Source organism: Xylocopa sonorina, chromosome 3, assembly GCF_050948175.1.
Source record: "Xylocopa sonorina isolate GNS202 chromosome 3, iyXylSono1_principal, whole genome shotgun sequence".
Taxonomy (NCBI): Eukaryota; Metazoa; Arthropoda; class Insecta; order Hymenoptera; family Apidae; genus Xylocopa; species Xylocopa sonorina.
Window position 1 is genome coordinate 9364815 of NC_135195.1, and position 19752 is coordinate 9384566.

Here is a 19752-nt window from a genome sequence, read left to right on the forward strand (position 1 = left end):
AGTCATCGCGATGTCGCCGGGAGCGCAAAGAAGAGGATCGAACCGGCGGTTTCCTTCGGAAACACGGTCTGTTCGCCGTCGCTCGTGCACACCGGTCACGGAACAATCAATGAAGGGGGAGTATACAAGCCCCGCGGTGCTTAGCAGTTTCCAAGCCAATCAACCTTCTCGCGCACGCAACGACCCATGCCACGGGAACCGTTTCCGACCGGTTGTAATTTGTGTTTAACTTTAATTAGCCACGGAAGAGGCGAGGGTCGAGGGGGTGGTAAGAGGAAGGAGGCGGTCGAAAGGGGCGTAGAGGGTAGGGTAGGGAGAAGGAAGGAGGTCGGCGTTGGTGTCTGGCTTACGAGCATAGTCTCCACGGTGCATTTACCCTGGCAACACGTAGTGCATAAATGTCACACGGTTGCCCGGTGTTATTAAGTTAAGTCGGCCGGTGCGCGGGCCGAGGGAGAAAGCTCGAACGGCAAACACCGCAGAGAACACACAGCTGGCCGCGTCGTTGTCGGCGAGGTCCTCCGGGTCGTTGTCGCGGTGGCACGTTGCGACACCGCGACGCTAGGCATGCGTGTAAACGGGCAGCACGCACGCGGACGGTGAAACGGCCTCTCTGGCTAGCAAAGAGAGAGAGAGAGAGAGAGAGAGAGGAAGGCACGAGTCGCGGGCGGAAACGAGAGAGAGAGTGACAGAGAAAGAGAAGGAGAGTGGTGCGCGCAGAGGTAGCACTTATCCACGTATCCAGCTCTCTGCAGTGTGACGTTATTTCACGAGAGCACCGATCGTATCGCCTTAATTGCTCGCCGGGTTAAACTGCCGCGGCCGCCTCTTATCGACGGATCTGCACGAGTGCACGCCTGAGCGAGGAACGCGCGAGCGAGGGGCGCGCGGAGTCGAACGGGAATTAAAAAAGAGAGAGAGAGAGAAAAAAAAAGAGGATCGGAAGAATAGCGGCCAGGGGGAGGATTGTCTGTTGCGCGGGCGGGCGTGCCTGTGCGCGCGTCCCTTCGAGTGTGTCAGGTGTTTTCAGCTCGATTCACATCGCTTCGAGCCGGTGCGCCAGCCCGGCACCGGGAATAAAAGAAATTTACCGTATGGATATGTCGGGGGCGTATATAGCTACTCCCCCGGCGCACCGGCTGCTGTTTCCCTTTGATTTCGAAGCGCGCGCGCGCGCGCTCCTTTCCACCCTTGCCGGTCGCGCGCGTTATTGGAGAGAGGACGAAATCGCTGATAAGATTGCTTTTTTCTACGCCCGTTCGAGATACGCGGACAGGAGGAGTTTGCCACCGAGATTTTCGATGCTTTTTAACGTTCCGTAGTTTATAATATCGACTCGATATCGCGGTGAAAAAGTTTAGAGTTCACGGTCTGCGTAATAAATTTTTTTGCCTTCGCCTCATCTTCATATTCAATTCGTTTTTTCCCGTCTGCGCGCGGTTATATAATGCCGTGAAACGAAAAAGAAAATATTTGCATTACAAATGGTTCGAAAAACCGAGAAAATGGAAATGAAACACGGCGGATGTTCGAGAGAGAAAAAAAACTGTAATTTGCAAACGGAATTGCGAGGCAAATTGCCAAGGAATCGGCCGATCAGGAGTTCGTCTAATTATCCAGGCGATATCGACGTTCCTCCGTCGGTTCGACGGCGAATTTTTCCGCCTCGCGTCGCCCGTAGAAGGAAAATCTCTCAATTAGCAGAAACGGTAGTCGCGCGGGAATCACGTACGCTCGGCTGACACCGCGTACCAGCCACGCTCCCGCATACCAAAGAATTACGAGCGCGAGAATCGTTCTTGTTCCGCGATAGAGAGAAGCGCGCACACACGGGCGGTGGCCGCCGCGATCATTACGCCATGCATTATTTATGTCATTCTCCTGTTCCGCTCACAATGTGGGTCTACGAATCAAAATGCATTGCTTATGCAAATGTCGGCCGCGCACCCGTGGTCCCCGGGCGAATTCGCAGTCTGCTTCGGGGAATAATCATAATGATCAATAAGATACACCGTCGCCGACGAGGCGTGCCATTGTTTCCGCGCCCTTCCACGTCCGGGACGCGTTTTCCCGCTCGCGCTAAGCCTGCAATCGCGCTCCAGCCACCGACTACCGCCGATTATTAATTGCCATTACCGTACCAGTCGTAAAAACGAGATTTACAGTCGCACCCGGCCAGCGAGCAGGAATGTTATTAACAGATTTTTATTTCGAGCAGACGTCGAGAGGAATCAACTTGTACGGGTATAAACGATACATAAAATCAGCTGTTTCAATCACAATTATACGTCTCAAGTAGTATATAATTGCGAGGGATCGAGCTCTGGTTAGTTCCTAGATTCGATTTGGATCGAATGGTCCTCGTCTCGCAGTTTGTCGTTGATTCCTGTACGCGCGGCTCATGGAAATCTCGAGGCGGGCATTGTCTGCCGATATTAGGGGAACTGTTATCGCGTTGCATAATTTCCGTGCTCGGTGGTACTCCGTGGCAAAGAGACTGGTAATCCGTTTGTATTCGAGCGTCGAACCAGACGTACCCGGCTGTGTGTCTCCTTTGATCGAAACTATGCGCGTCGGGGACGGAAACCGCGGAGTCGTGGAATTGCGAATCGGCCCGCGGCGCGGCAGACGGTCCGGGGGGTTGCGCCCGCGTTTTCTTCTCCGCTCCGGGAGAGACGTTATATCGGGCTCGTTTCCCGATTGAATTTCGATTTCTTGCTGCGGCTGTCGGGGAGGTCCCAGCTCGGAGGCCCGTCCACGCCAGGAATTGGAACAAAAGAGATTAATACGATCCGGCTCGCGGAACGGAAAAGTTTCCTGCGCGGATGTGATTTCTGCGGTGGGATTTCGATTAAGCCGCTCGATCGAGTTCGAGAGGTGGACCCGATTAAATTGAGACCGGACGAGGAAAATACACGTAGCGCTCTATTTTTCTTTCCCCCGTCCCCCGTCTGGTTGGTTTCAGCCAGGGAATTATTGCTCGAGACGTGTCCGCTCGGATACTTTGTACGTAATTTATTTATTACTCGAGTCGCGTGGTTGATATTGCTTTATAACCGGGGACTATTAACGCTTTTCGTACGATCGTTCGCGATAGGTATGATTTTATCAAAAATGGGGATCGTGTAGCTCGATGATTATAGATCGTTTCAGGGTGTAATCGGTTGGTAACGATCGATCGATGATGGAGGAAAGAGAGGAAAAAAGAAGGGAACGAGCCGATTTCACCGCGGCTAATTCGTTTTAACGATTAAACGTGATATCTCCGTGTTTTAAGTTTAGCCGTGTTCTTATTTAACCAAACAGTGCCGGCTGGTATTCAGGTAATCGATTGAAATTATGAAATCGAGTGCCACTTAATTTTACCTTTCAGCCAATTTCATTCGGCGAGGTAATTTCACGGTACACGCAATTTCATTCGACAAAGTAGTCCCACGGTGAAATGATTTAGCGTGTCTGCGTCTTTGAATTAACCGAACGCCGTTGTGGATAGTAATTGACCCTTTAACCGCGACCAATTCCGAAACAATTTTATTCACTTCTACGTTGCGACACTCGTCGACGCGTATTTAAACGCAGCCAACTTCGATGTTACGACTGCGCAACGGTTATTGGTAAATTCGAATTTCTATTGATTTAAGCGAGGAATACGTGATGCGAGAGCGTACACGTACTTGTGCACGCGAAGTAAAAAGCACACATAACAAGTGCATAAATATTCAATGCGATCGTAAAAAGAGTACAGTTGGATCGATTATGTAAAACGTAATCGTTTACAGTTAGACGAGTGAAAAGAATGGAAAAATGTAGCGCGAGGAAAAGGGATAAATGCGTTGGAAAGCTGGTACCGGAAATCTATGCGCGAACTGCGAAGACCTTGACCAGTGGCGGGCTTTCGAACTACGGGGTGTAAGTCGGTCCAGTTATAGGGCGAATGCGGTCGGCTCTGGTCGTCGGGCGGTTTCGGAATCCGCGCCACGTGTTGGCGGTTTTGCGGTGCGAGGAAAACCGCCAGCCCTCGAAGCTCTTCTCTGTCATTCCCCGTTCACCTCTGCCCTTCCGCGCTACCTACGCCGGATTTAACTCTGATTTTCTCGTAAACTTTCCGCCCGCTGAATACCGTGCCAGACGTTCCTCCGTGTCATTTGATTAACACGAAATTAGGAATTATGCCGGGAATTCCTCGCGGTATTCCGTGTTTAACGGTCCACGCGGTTCGTTGTACTTGTCTTTTAAACGCCGCGAGAGTATTCAGGACGTGACGCGAACTTCGATTCTGCTTGCTTTTAATTAACCAACTTATATGTACTTAGCCTGGAAATAGTTTAAATTAAGGGCGATTCGGATGATTCCCCGCTAGTGGGATTGTAATTTATTACTGTCACACCGAGAGTCGTACCAGATACCAGCCCATCTGTGAATAATTTCATTCGATAAGAAGCGAACTGCTTTTAAATATAATATTTACAGAGACGTTCGAGAGAGATTTCTATTCAAATAATCTTCTCCTTCGATTATAATATTCTTGCGTAAGACGATGGAATATTAATCTCGTAATTCCCCTCGGTTCGTTTTAAAGACTGCAAATTCTCCGCGTCCACCGTCAGATTGATGACTCGAAACGTCCCTCCAGAAAGTGAGCACGGCCCGCAACCTTTTAAAGCGCCCTTGCCCGGTGGATCCTCACCTTCCGCCCGTACACGAGCCCATCCACGTATCGTGATAAAGCTGCTCACGTACTTCGCAACATACTTACGAACCAATTACCCCGGGAACCTTCTCGCGAGCCCTTAAAAAACAACTTCTCTAATTGAAAAATATTCCGCGAACGGTCGTGGCGGACCGCGCTTCAATCGGTGCCGCGGTAATTGCCGGACCCTTCGACTTTTTGTTTAATTACCACGCGCGGCAATTATGGTAATTAAATTGGCGAGCGGGCGGGCGGCGATGGTTTCTCCGCGTGCCGTTCCCAGCCCCTGTTAATATGTATAAAGCACCGGATCTCCATCCGCTGGCCACGAGGAGAAACAGCCAAGCATGGAAGAGAGAGAGAGAGAGAGAGAGAGAGAGAGAGACTTATCCGGAATCGATTCGCGAAATGATTAATGTATCTTTAGCGGTTTGACGCGCGCGTGTTTCGCTTTCACGGAAGAGGAGGCGCGGCAGGGACGCGTATAGCGGAGGGCCCTTAACTCGGCCGATAATGCACGCTGATAATCGGGTCTTTAGTGGACGGGAGGATCGATGGAACTAACGTAATTAGGCGCGCTGATATGCGCCACTTAAGCGTACTTGAGTGGCTGCAAACGCAACTGATTGGTTCTGTTGCCACTATCCGGCGTAATGCGCACCACGACACGCTCAGCCTAACTTCCCTCGCCTCTCCCTTTCCACCCCGCGTCAACCTCCACTATCCACGGTCGTCCCTGCGATGCATAGGTAATGCACTTTGCGCCCGCGTCGAGTTATTAGAGTTGCTAACAAACATTAACTTGGAAGGACGACGGCCGGAGGGTTGCTCGTTTCCGCTTCCGCGTCCTTCGAGTTTCTTCCGTTACCCTTTCCGCTACGATAACAGTGTTTCGAGTAGATGAAGAGTAGGTACAGTGGCGCTACAGTGAGACTTTCTTCGGGATCTTTCGCGACATTTTATCAGAAGCGTTTCGAAGTTGAGCAGGAAGGTAACATTTAAACGGAGAAAGGAATATTTGAAACTAGAGCGTATCGAGAGTTCTTTGCGATCGATTGTGTACGAGATTGAACGATCACCGGTAGTGGAACAAGGGTTAAACGTCGTCTCGACCTTTAACGTGCTCGCGCGGAAATCGTACGCGGACGACGGCCAGAGGGGGTGGGTCGCTTTGAGAATAAACGGAGCATCGAGACGAAAGAATAAACGAGACGTTTTATACGGTCCGATAGATCTCCCTCTGTCCGTGAAACGCGAAGAAATCGCGTTGCGTCGTATCGACTCATGCCCGACGATGCCTGCCCCGTTCTTTCCCCGTCGCGGAGATTCTTTTTACGAGCGGGCCGGCAAAGCGTTGGACACACCGTTCCATACAACGCGAACGCCCGACGGAAAACGGGCAGCAGACGGAAATAATGAAATCGGCAAAAATGCGAGCGACTTTTTGCCAAATCTCTCCGCCGTTTCTACTCGACTAGCTACCGATATTAATTCTTTTTCAGCGTACGATCGCCGCGCGTTTCTTCGACGCGATTGCCCCCTTTTACCTTCGCCGACAATAAAACCCGTACAATACCTGTTACGCATCGCCGAGTTTGGAAGCCGTCATCGATGTCGCGAGTCGATTATGACAACGCGTTATCAGACGAGAAGACGGAGGAGTCCGTATCCAACGAAATTTCCAGCAAAAATTTCGATCGCAGGTCCGAGGGTAAACGGTAGAACAATTCTCACGGTCGTTCGAGGGTTGAAATCCCCTCTGCGCGTTTCGATCAGTCACGTATCGTCATTTAATTCTTCCCCGGTGATCGTCGATTTCACGGGCAGTTTTCGCGGTGCTCGCCAGTCGAATACCGATCGCGTTACTGCGATTGCTCTCGATCAGCTTGGGGAAAAAATGGGGGGAAAAAGGGGACAGGGACAAAAGAGGGATGAAAGAGGGACAGGATATGACGCGAGGAGGGTTTCGTTGCGCGCGGAGGGTGGCGGTCGGGGCTATCGGATAATTAAATCGGCCGCAGGACGTAAAGGACACTGATTGACGGGTGCCGGCTGCGCTCTCTCATCATTATTCGTCGAAACGACATAATTCGCGTTTCGCTTTTCGACGGGAGCTAACCGCATTTTCCGCTACAGCTCTCTCCCTGGTACGCGTGTACCAGCCGTTCCCCCCTCTGTCCCTGGCGTCGACCCCGCCGCACGTTTTATTCGATGTAAAACGATGAATATTTTAAACCGCGGCGAAAAATGGATTTTACCAGCGGCGCGCACACCGGCAATTTTTCCGCGGAAAAATCAGTGGACGCGGACGCGGAATTTCGTTGTGTACACGAGGGACGTGCCTCGCTTTATTATTGACACGGCCGTGCTCGCGCACGGGCAAACAATGTATACACCCGATGAAAATTTTTACGTCCTGTTTTAGCTCGGTTTCGCAGGAACGACACGTATTTATTACGCCTTTATTTGATCGCGGCGATCGCCGCGAGAACGATATTGGAACCTGTCCCCGCGTTAAACTAATAACATTAAAATCGAAAAATTTGAATTTAATCTGCCCGCCCGCCCGCTGCGGATCGAATCCTCTCCCTTCGCGCTTGCTTTTCACGCGTTTTTCACAGCTGCGATTTCCCCACCCTTTGCCAAAGCGATAAATCGTTTGCTTTTAGGGTGCGATTTTTGTTTAGCACGATTTTTAAAGGCTCCGTGTTTCGCGCGAACTTTTACAGAGTGGTAACGCCTTCGCGAACATACCTCAGAGAATTTTCCATGATTAAGATAAAAGATATGAACGAAGGTTCGTGCTTCTTGCTTTCTTCACGCGTCACTTTTATCGTTGAAATAGTATTTCCGGGTGTTAAGACCTTTTTCTTTCATTTCGTGTAATCAGTGGTAAATCATTTCGAGTCCCCCGTCAAGACGAAGCCCGAGCGGATCGAACGATAGCGAGGCGATCGTCGATCGATATCGCGGCAACTTTCACCCGATCCTCCTAGCAATCTCTGATCTCTGGCAAGAAAATCAGGCATTCCTCGCGTTACGCGGGGGCTTTGCGCTCTGAAACGTTTCCGTAGAAAATGCACGGTGAATTTTAAATGCGGTGGAATATCTCTAAATGGAAACATTCGCGGTGGTCCGGTTTCGCGTATAAAATGGCAATTATAACCGTAGCGACGTGCGCGCGTACCGTGTAGCAGCGAAAATAATAGAGAACGCGGAATCCTGGGAACGGGGATAAAAAAAAGAGAGAGAGAGAGAGACAAAAAAAATACCAACTCGCGGGCCAAGTAGATGAAACATATTTCGTGGGACCGGTATTAACGTGCACGACTGAAAGTGGACGGGTGTTGCCGTGAAAAAATATCACGCTCGCGTTTCGAACGGGTAGAAAGTTTTATTAAAATATTATTTATACGCCGGTGAAAACGTACGCGCGCGCGTAAACGTCGAGCCGCAATATCAGACGCGGACAGGTTCGCCGAGGGTTGCGTGCCGGTGAGAATTCACTTTTACTTCCCAGAACCAATGTAACGCTTAACATCGTCCGACACGAAATCTTAATTAGACTTCACCGGTGCCCGACGTGCGCGCGGCGGTCGTTTGAACGGAAAAATTCGACGCACACGAAAGCGACGACGCGCAGAAACGGAACGGAATTTAAGAACCGAACCTTCGCGCGATTCGAGAAATCAATTTTGCTCAATCAAAGCTATTAAATATGCAAATACCCTCGCCGGCTACAAATTGCATCCGGCTTTCAATCGCGATTAATTAATCTCGGGGCCGATCATCTGGAAAAATTCGTTCGTTTATCACTTTATCGATAATGGGGATCGCGAAACGTTAAAAAATAAATTCTACGCTTCCGTTTTTCGTTCCGCGAACGAACCCACTGGCACCGTCCCGAATTCCACCGTACACCCCGTAACACGTATATATTTCGATGATTAAGCAAACTAAACCCGATCCGAATCGAAGAAAACCGATAATTCCATCGACTCGCGATTAAATCCACCGCTCTCGGATATTTACCCGGGACCGTTCTCGATTTCACCCCGGAAAGGTGTGTATAGATATACGTAATCGTTCGTGATCGAGGTTTTCCTCGCGCTCTGGGAGGCGCGCATTATCAGCGACGCGCGCGTCGACGCGGCGGAAGCTCGTGCCGGTTAAGTATAGCCGTCGTGGAAGCGCAGCGAAAGCCAATAAATTAATTGGATTGACCACGGGTGGCTTTGCGCGGACAAATGGGATCAACGATTCTGCCGATCAGCAGCAGCAGTAGCGCGCGCGCGCGCGCGCGTGCGTGCGTGCGTGCCTGCGCTCCGTCGATTCTTACGGCTCGCTCTCTCTGGTACAGCCTGTAAAGGCGCACCCGTTAACCGGATGCAAGCTATGCCGATGCATTTACACGTGTTCGATATCGTTTAAAAAGCCTCTCTCTTTCTCTGCTCGTTTCCGTGTACGTACCTGGCCGCGTAGGCATATCGGTGGTACGCGCGTGCGAGCGAGCGAGCGTCTACTTGTCGGCGCGGATATTCTCGCAACACGCGACAAATGAGATTTGCGATGTTACCTTTGACGGCTTCGCGACGACTAGCGCATTAGACGGTGGCAAATATTACGCTAACCCGATAAGCGCTGGCTATCGATTCGCGTAAAGTCGCGCACGGGGGGCAGTTTCGTTTTATAAACGCCAGCTACGCCAAGGCTCGACTTTTTTCACCCCTCGCGCTTTTTTTTTTTTATCGAGCACGGTCGCACGGTTTATTCTATGCGCGTAGGGTGAGGAAAGTGTTGTTACGTGGTGTGATTTAAGGGACTGGCGAGTTTTTCGAGATAACGGCCCGCTGAAGGGGTGTACCGAGCTGGGGGAAAAATGAGCCGTGATAAGTCGGTCTTACGTTCCGTAGTTTATCGTCGACCGTGCTTTATGTTTTATGGCTGCGCCCGTTGATTGTTGCGAGTTGTAGCGGCAAGTAGTGTTCTTACCCGCAGCTATTTCGTTTCCTTTCTCTTCTTTTAGTTTTCGCTGTTGGATTTCTCTCTCCGGTAGCGTTGAATTTGGGATCATTAGCGAGATGGGTTGGTGAAAATACAACTCGCCACGGCTGTCCGTAGATAATTGCTGGACTCAGAGACGCGGTGGTTCTCGTGATCCGTAAATGGTGTGCGAAATAATAATTGCAGATTTGTATCTGAAATCTACTTTTTACGTTGTTACGGAGACGCGCGAAATTAGCTTGGAAATCGACGCCGATCATTTATAAGCGGATACGTCCCGAGTGAAATAGTCGTAAATACTCTGTCGAAGTTTCGCAATCCGTCATTTCTTTTTTTCGTAAAAACGACGTTATTATAAGCGTCGATTACTCGGTTAAGATAAGCAAGAGCCAGTTTACCTTCGGCTTGAATACATTACTTACTTTTTTCACCTGTGCATCCAAATATAGTAAGAGAGCCAACCTTTACTCCGCTTACGTATCGCGTATCATTAGCGCGTAATTAACATGGCCATTATCACCGGAACGCGTACACGGTAAAGGACACACGCGATCCGTTTATTCGTTCGTTAAAAGCGACCAGAATTTAGCCCCCGCGAGGAACAGTGGCTCTCGCGTGTATTGCTCGTCGCGAAATTCATCGCGGAAATCATCGCGAAAATTTCCTCGCGTCCCGCAAGCCGTTCGAAAACTCTCCCCCGTTTACGCTCGTTTCGCGATTTCCAGATGGCGGTCGCGTATCCCGTTCAAACTTTTACGTTCGAACGTTTTTATTAAAGCCCCGCGAGAGACGCGGGACGAAGCTTGTACAGAATAACGCCGTTATATCCCCGGCTCGGTCAGGAGCAAAAGATGGAAAAGGAGCGGCGAGGGGATACGATGGCTCGGGGGTGGCGTAGCGGCGGTACAGCGGAAGCGGCGGCAGGGATGACGGTGGTGTAGGAGGCGGAGAACTATTTCAGGTTTTACGAGGCCGTCGTGGCGTATCCGTTTTGCGGGGTACGACGTGCAAAACGATCGATAACACGCTCGTAACGTTATTACCGACAGGTAGACGGAGGTGGGTAGCAACGGTACTACCGGTAATAATGTGGCTTTTACGGTCGTGGGCGCCCGGTACAGCTGCCGCCAAAGTCGGTAAGCGTGGGTTTCCATTCGGCTCTCAAACGCCGTGGCAGCAACCGAATTTGCGCCGCTATTTCCGCCGGCACCCGACACCCTTCGTCCGTGCACGCGCGCGCGCGTCCCGCCTGTTTCCATCGGAATAAAAGCGACCCGGTACGTACGACGTGGATCTTTATCGATCCCAGCGCGGGAGACCGATACGATTTTCGCAGGATAACCGAGATACCTTTGGCACGGTTGCGGGAAATCTGGCTGACGGCGTGTCCGAAACGTCGTCCTCCTTTTCGCGACGCCGCTCCCTTTGAATCGTAAGAAGGATTTGTTGGTGGCACTCGTATCCGGTTTCGAGGGTGCGATGTAAATTTCATGAAACGTCGTCAGACGAGGTGGCGAGGAGGGATATTCGAGTCCTCTTGCTGGGTAGGAATACGGGAAGCTTTTCGAGTATCCGAAAGATTATCACCGTATCACGCGTTCGCGTTGAACGACGCTTTAAACGATACGTACGATTAATTGGGTACAGCTGGTAAACAGTACAGATGTATCTTTGTTCCAATTTCGTAATGGGGCGTAATGATTAATACGTGTCCCCTAATAAGGACGGGCAGGTGACACATCCGTTGATTAATTAAACCTTTTACACGTAAATCATGTCACTCCCGTTACGCACTCTTGCCTCTGTATATTTAAAATCCTTTATTTAGTTGCGTGCCAGTGTAGTAATTATATTACACAACATCGCCACGGTGTACACTCGCACCGCGCTTAATGACAGGCAATTTATATAATTAATTATAATTCTTTTCTCACAAGGAAATGAAATTCCGGTTAAACCAGATAGCGTAATCCGCTATCGTCCTGCGATCAGTTAATATTTCGAAATTTATCGTGTAATCATAATTATCATGGTAGGCGCGCGCGCGCGCGGGCGCACCCGGGTTGCGATATAATTTCCCTTCCTTTTTATTCGTCCATTTCATTGAAAGCCGGTTAATTAATAATGGCGCTTTAGAGGATGCCTCGACGCCTCTAATTAACGACAATTACCCGGTGATTATACAGGCCGGAGCCGAGTCGATTATCCTCGCAAGGATAGCGGTAGTCGGTTGCATCTTCACACTCGACGGGGCAATATCTGTCGGCGCTGCGCTTTTACGAGGAGCCTCGTTCCACGACGAATGTTCACCAGCTGTGAAACAATGTTTCTCGCGGTCGACGAGAGTCGATTTCCATCTAAAGTGTTTCCTGGATGCCTTTTTTCTTTTTTTTTCTCTCTCTCTCTCTCTCTCTTCCTTTTTTTCTTGTTCTCTTTTCTCTCTCGCTCGCTTTCGCGCAGTGGCTTTTACGAGAGCGAAACAGCCCGGCCGCCTCTCAGCGGTACCGAGGTGGAGCAGTTCTCGCGAGCACGTCTCGGGGTACGCGGCCAGGTTTAAACTGGAGGCGTAATCAGCGAACGGAAGCCGAAGCAGCGGCACGATTTCCGCCGCTTATGCTGGCTGCGTCCGTGTGCACGCCTCGAGGCGGTTGCTTACGTGGGCCGTGACAAGTGCATCCGGCACATCGAAGGATTTTACTCTTGCGCTCCGTACGCAATCGCGACGTCCGATTGCGACCGCCTTCCAAATCGGGGGTGGCTGTGCACTCTGCCCGTTTCATATTTTCTCTTTCTCTGTAACTGTATACTCTCTGTCCCGTGCAACAGCGACGCGCGAACTATCTCCGTACCTAGAGGGTATGCATCGAAATGAAACACGCGGCGTCAAATGCAGTTAACTTGGTGACTGCAACTAAAAGGGAAGTGCCAGAGTCTCCCGTCTCCTTTGAGCATTCTCTGCTGCCGTTCGTTCGTCAAACTCGCTCGATGGAAATTTGAGACACGAGAAAATACTTGGCCGCGTCGAAGTCGCACGGATGCAAACAAGATCAAGTAGAGTCGTTTAAGGGTTACCTATTAGCCGTCCGATGCTTCCGGGGCTTCCCTTTCAACCGCCTAACGCTAAGCTTGTACGCACGACGAAGTATACGTATACGTTGTAGATTTTAGAGCTTCGAAACCATACTTTTATTCTAGATAAAAAAAAAAAAGAAAAATGAATCTCGTCATTTTTATAAATGAGAATTTGTACAGTTCTCTTGGCAATAGAATGTAAGTGGAATACGCAGCCGGAGGCACGTCTAACGACGCTATAAAACCTTCTCGAACGCATTGTTCTACGCTGGTAAATGGTATTTAACTCGATCTAGATACAGTTAAGGGGTAATTATACCCTTTCGTTGCTACGGTCTGTACTATAAAAACGTAACAATGCAAGGAGTGGCCTTTGATGCGCGTTTTCGCGTCTCTGCGCGAGCAAGTCGAGAGCCGCCGCGGCGACTAGCGTGCGAAAATTCGCTCGTTAATCCTTGGGAACGGTTTTTGCGTAAGGAGAACGCACCGCGTCTTGGCGGACGAGTCAACCGTTGGGATCGAACGAGCTGACCTTCTGGTTTTATTTGGTGTTTCAGGGTCCACCGCAGCCTGGCCAGCAATATAAATTCTCGATCGGCGAGCTCTGCGATCGTATCAAGGAGGACTTCAATTTTCTTCAGACACAGTATCACAGGTAGACCGTTGTTTTCAATGCCAGTAAATCAGTCCCCATCCCCTGTTCACCCTTCGAGCGAATTCTCTTAGCCGGCGATCGAACGTGCCGTTTTTTCCAACAGTACTTTCGTATTGAGAAATTATATTTGAGAACCGCCGTTTTACGAGGAACATTGTAGCCGATTAATTAATGCTGCGAATCGACCGGAGTTTTTTCGCGATTTTAATTTTTCTTTGTTTCGATCTTGCTTTTTTTCTGCTGATGGAACGCGTTCGAAGGGATATCCGATTACCGTAAGTCACGCAGCGTCGTTTATAATTATTCAGACAGCTGTACGCTGTCAAGGAGAACAGGAGTTACACGTGTACGCAGCGAAGTAATCATACAGTTGTCAGTGATAACTTAAGTGAAAATATAGTGCCGTCCGAGTTGTTTCTCTTATTGCGAGGGGAAGTAATTGCGTTGGGGAAGGAATGCCTGGATGGATTGCAATTTCGTTATTTTTGTTAACATCCACGTCGCGATAAATTACGACGTAGCCCGGGCGATTGTTTGACGTAAATAGCGACGCGTATGCAATTTACGATACTTTTACGAAACGAACGGGACGGCTACATTCGAGTTGCAAACGATACCGTGCCTGCCACGATTATAGAACGGAAACACGCACGAAGAGGGGTTGAAAATGTAGTATTTCGCGACGATGATTAATCGGCTGAAGTGAACTTTCGCGGGTACACGGGTGATCTCGTCTTGGAAACGTCGCGAAGCGTCGACGCGTAGGCGAGCCGAGCAGAGACGAACCGACAGATGTAGGCAGGGAATTGTTTGTCCGAGCGGAAGCTATGCACACCGAAGTATGCACATAGCCGGGAGTACGAGCAGGCCTCTCGGTTTCGATTCCGTGCACGCGTGTTACGCGTCTGCGAGAGCCATTCGCTTACTTCGCCGACAGTTTCCTACGGTGTTTCCACTTTAACGCGTTCGTCGGCCAATTTTTCTCTCCGACAAGCCTCCGACGGACATTCGACGCTCCAATTCGGGCCGCGTTCTCTATTCTACTCGCGGGTGTAATTATTCGAGTGATTCTATTTGGAGCGAAGTCGTTCGCGTCTGAATCGCGCGCGATTGTTAGCGGAACGCGAGGAAAAAAGAGCGGCTGTTCTGAAAGCGACCGAAATACAGGATTCCATGTTGGGAGGACGAAAAAAAGAGCGGAGAGTTGCACAATGAGCGGCCCGTAAATAAATGGCCGCTGTACCGCTTCCCGTCTAGGCCGACCCGTTACGTTCCGCGCGACCGGTGCCCGGCCGCGTTCGAAATAAAAGTAAACGTCGTAAAAAGAAAAAAAAGGGGGCAAAAAAAAGAAAAAGGTAACGAGTACGAGAATCGAGAGGCGGGGTAATCGGAGGGGCCGATACGATCGGGACACACGCAACCAGCGGGGAAAAGTTAGCCCCTTATCGGGAACTTTCTTCGGGCGAAGCGCCGGTTTTCACCGCGCGCGGACCGCCGATTCTTATCGCGCCGCTTGACACGTTAATTTATGTCCCGACCCTTTAACGTGTTAATTCGCGACGTCACGTGCCGCACGATTTCCACCGACGACAGAAACTTAAATTGCTGTTCCGTGTCGCGGCGACACACGAGGATAGAAAGGGTAGATAACGGTGGAGGGAGCGAGAGAGGCGAGCGCTGGGGCCCGGGGCTGTGTGCATACATGCATAAATATGTGCGAGACGTACGTGAGCGGCGTGCGACATTTCGACGCGCTCATGCCTGCGCAGGGGACAGTCAGAAAGTAGCCAATTTCGCACTCGGTGCACACCAACTCTTCCGGAGAGTGCTCGATTTTTCCCCGGCCAGCCAACCAACCCCCTCGTTTCCCCACGGGCCACCGGCTACCGTGCTGCCCGCTCGAGAGGGGAATGAAAATGTTTACCACGAGAACGTGCGCGAGCGCGCGGTTAACCCTTTCGCTGCTACGGGGGCCACCAACCGTAGTCACGCGCCACGCAACCGGTCGTTGGACGTTATGAGCGATCGTGGCTGACGGATGCATTTCAATTATATCCTCGAGCAACCGCGGGTACGCGACGAAAAATCGTACGTTCTCTAATTTATGCTCCCGCGTTCTTTCCGATTAATTTAGCGTACAAGTTGACGTTAATTTAGCAGAATTGCATCGAGTTGAATCTGGATCCGTTGGGTCAGGCTGACTCGAGTCGGATCGAGTTGAATCGAGTTGGCTGGAAGGCTACGGTTACACCGAGTCGGAACGAACTGGATTGCATCGAATCGAACCGAGTCAGATCGATTCTGCTCCCACAATTATCAACTTCGATCCGTCTGATTGAATTGCGTGTGGTTCTGGTCGAATCCGATACGGGCCATTATTACGGCGCCCGGAAGGTTCCTGCCGATCTTTTTCGACGAATAATCGCGACGTTGTTTCACCCCCGCCGGGAAGGTGTCACGATCGATTTTATCATCGAGCGTCGAGACGAAAATAGCTGACACACAAACGGATAACCTTTTCGAATACACGCGAGCGTGTATATTTATCGGCACCAATTTATTCCGACATATTCGAACGCTGTCCATAAAAAGCCGACGCGAACTTCCCAAACAACCTAATACATCACTTTCAGCCGGTTTAAAAATATTTGTACGTTTCTAAATCGCTGCAAGTTTCATAATAAAATGGCGCGTTGTGTGCGCAAAAAAAAAGAGAAAGAAAGAAAAATAAAAAACACGCGAGAAATGTGTATCCGATTGGACGGGATAAAAATTCCCCGAACAGACCCGAATAATAATCAATTTTTACAGCCCGCCGCACCGATAAAAATATCCAGCTAGCGAGTATCTTAAAAATACGCGGCTGCGAATTCCGTGCCGTTCGCCGATTTATTTTGAAACGCGTAGCTCGCGGGGAGGAACGGAGGAACCGCGAGCGGGCCGCGAGCAGCGCGATCGCGCGGAATAATTCATTTCACGTCTGTATTATACGCTCGATGACGCGGAAAGTGGCGGGCTGGGCCCCGTTGGTTTTATCATCGGGCGCGGTGGACTACCGGAATGGATCGCGGTGTTATAAATTTGCCGTTTACAAATTGAGAGTATTCGCGGCGCGGCTGTCTACGCGCGCGCGAACGCGGAACAGGTGCCGCGTTTTCGCGTATTTTACGTCCCCGGTATGTTCGACGCCGGAGAAAAGCGGACTCGATAAGGCGGCTTGTAAATCATTGCATCGCGTCGATCCGGTATAATTAATGGGGTTCTTGGGAGCTGCTCGCGCAACCGGAATTATCGCTCGATCGGTCCTTAATATCCCGCTAATTTATCGCGGCAGGAGCCGAGCGAACCTGGCGCCCCTTTTCTCGCGTTTAATTCCTGCTTACGCGGTTAATGAAATTCGCTCGATTGAAAATTAGAAGGTAGCTGCTGCGATTTCCCACTCTCTTCGCCTAGTATTAATGCTAAAACTGCTTGCAATTAAAATTTTCCTAATAATTAATACTATAGATTTCAGAGTTCCCAATCTCCGATCAACCGGTACGATCGCCGGATTACATAATAAAATTAATCGAACCGGGCTTTCTTTCTACCCCGTCGAAACCTGTCCGGTCCAATTATCGTGTAACGAATGAAAATTGCTTCCCGACCTGTTTGCCTTTATCGAACGTTTCCACGACTGATAATTAGATATCCGAGCGGTCTGGTACGTAGCGAGCGCGAGCGCTTCCTTCGTCGGTTACAAGCATCACCGGCCGGCTCGTAAAAGGCTGCCAGAAGGAAAAATGTAGGTATCTTTCATTGCCCCGGTATATACGCGCCGTATATAACTGCAGGGAATAAAGGAAGTCGTTTTTGCCACGAACCGCGTTTTACGAGGACGGTCATCGGGTTATTATACTCGGTTCTCGAAGCTCTGGCTCGCGAAGGACCGCTGGCTCTTCGCGGTCGCGGACTAACCAACCCACTTTTCCCTTCTGTTTTCCACCCCTTTCAGCTCTTTGTTTTCTTCCGCGGACGCTAGAATTTTTCTCGTTAGTCTCATTGTCGCGAACGCGCGCGCGCGCACGTACTTTAATTTAATGCCGCGCGGCTGCCAGGAAACAGACGACCGCGACGACGAGCAGACAAACAAAGGGCCCGCGTTCCCGAGGGCTGCTGGATATTAATGCTCTCTTCTTGTTCCCTTTATACAGCCTTAAATTGGAGTGCGAGAAACTGGCCGGCGAAAAAATAGAGATACAGCCGGCATTACGCGATGGTAAGCCACGGGAGAGAAGCACGGATAGGGGGTGGAATAAAGGGATTCGTTTACAGACGGTACGCCATCGTCCCGCCCGTTGTTCCGAGATTACGGAAACCGTGTTCACAGCTTTTTCCTCGCGTTCTCTTTCGCGTTCCTCACCCGTGGAATCAATTTCGTAACGAGGAACATATATTTGCCTCGAGACTCTTACGTTCTTTAGCAGCTGACGATGCGGAACTGTTTTATACGAGATATTCGATTCGACGATGAAAACGAACGAATAATCCGCCTGAATTTTCGCTCGTTTCATTTCGAAGTGAATGATCAAACCGTGGATTACAGCCTGTATCAATGCAGAGATTTGAATAATAATATCCCCTTTCTCATTCGCGGTAGCAACCGTTGGTTACGCGCGTACGGAACGTCGCTCGCGAACAACCGGCTCAAACCAAGCAACGAGCGAAGAAAAATATCGCGCGGCATAATTCTTGCGTAATTGGTGTTATAACGGTGGGAAAACCGCGAGGAATTATCTCGATGCCCGAGCTGTTGCTGTCCGTTCGTAAAATGGTAGGTAAGTGTACCAACGGTGGAAGCGTGTACCGCGTAAAGTTTGCGCGCACACGGCCGAGGTGCACGCGACCCACCGACACAACACGCGGCGACCTTTCGCATACGTTGTTGCGCAGCGCGCTCAACTATTACGAGCACATATTTATTAAGCGCGAGCGGCCGTGGGGGACGCGATTTTTCACCGGCATAACGGACCCCAGGCCCTATTTCGCTGTCACGTTGGCGAACGAAGATATGACGCGGCGGTCCCGTTGCCGCGGAAAAATTACTTCCGTCGTAAAATGGACGTTGCACGCGGCAGTACGCGTCGCATATACAGACGAGATCAGCGGGAATTAATTTTCCATTTAACGCCCTGTTATTTCGACCGCGCGATAACCGAACCGCCCACGCGACGAAGATCGATTCGCGACGATGGAAATACGGGGTTCACCACCCGACTGGTATCAGTGTTAGAATTTTTCTTCGCTGATTGGCAATGTCTTAATAGTTGTCGAATTGTTTCGAACAGTGGTAAAAAAAATAGCAGATGTATGTCTGCTATGCACGATGATGCCACGTGCAATTGACCAACGCGAAGCAATTATTGTCGATGTTCGTTGAAGCGGTGGAACACTAATTGCGCGCTTTAATGGCTCGGCTCCATGCGTCCTCGATCGAGGGACGCGTTTCGAGCGGAAAATCGATCTCTCGCGAATAACAAAAAGGAAAAGGTTAAAAAGAGAAAACTAGAATGGACGTAGGTGGGGATCTCGGTGGATCTCGCGTACATTAACGATGTTACGAACCTGTTTCACACGCGATCACGTTCTTTACTCGTTACGGAGCCTGACACCGACCGTCTCGATTCGCATCGATGATCCGACTTACGCGCGTGAACCATCCGACAACGATTTTCTCCCGATTGTTACATCCACCTCGCAGCAGTTACATTCATGTTCATCGCATCTATCCCTTAAAACTCACCCTTTGGCTGGCGCGTGCAACTCACTAATCTTTTGCCTGTTCTGTTCAGTATTAAATTGGAGCTGGAGAAACTCGCCCAGGAGAAGACGGAGATGCAACGCCACTACGTTATGGTAAGTTGGAAGCAATTCGTACTACTGCCTTTTCTTTTTGAGTCGTGAAATTTCACGTGGCGTGCCGCGGAGCAATTTGCGAAACGTAACGGCGCGCTGCTTTCTTTTCCAACGCTACGACCACTTTAACGTTATCCGCGAAGCTTTGTTTAAAGAGCAGGTTTTTCTACGATATTTCGTACGAATTTGTACAGCACAAGTATCGAATGAAGTTTTCAAGAGAATTCGAAAAATGTTATTCTTTAGAAAAATGCAGATGGTTGTCGGAACGATTAGACGATTTTATCACCAACTTTGCTACGTACAGCCAAAAATGAAATCATAAAACAAGAGGTTAAGGACCACGATTACGAATTCTCAGAGTCGTAAATCATAGATAGTATATCTCGAACGGTTGTCCATGACTTTTGCCGGAGGATATCTTTTACGATGGCCA

General features: G+C 50.0%; 1 protein-coding gene across 5 annotated transcripts in view; it reads left to right on the top strand.

The window, feature by feature from the left end:
• Window positions 1-19752, top strand: part of LOC143422389 (protein groucho) — a 113366-nt gene that overhangs the window by 18170 nt on the left and 75444 nt on the right. For 2 of the 5 annotated variants that reach the window (XM_076892978.1, XM_076892979.1), the window contains exons 3-4: window positions 13324-13421; window positions 19253-19316. In XM_076892978.1, the coding sequence (XP_076749093.1) occupies window positions 13324-13421; window positions 19253-19316 (162 nt within the window). Of the gene's footprint in view, window positions 1-9456; window positions 9859-13323; window positions 13422-19252; window positions 19317-19752 lie in introns of those variants that run through there. The other 3 variants (XM_076892981.1, XM_076892982.1, XM_076892980.1) reach the window with 3 other exon arrangements.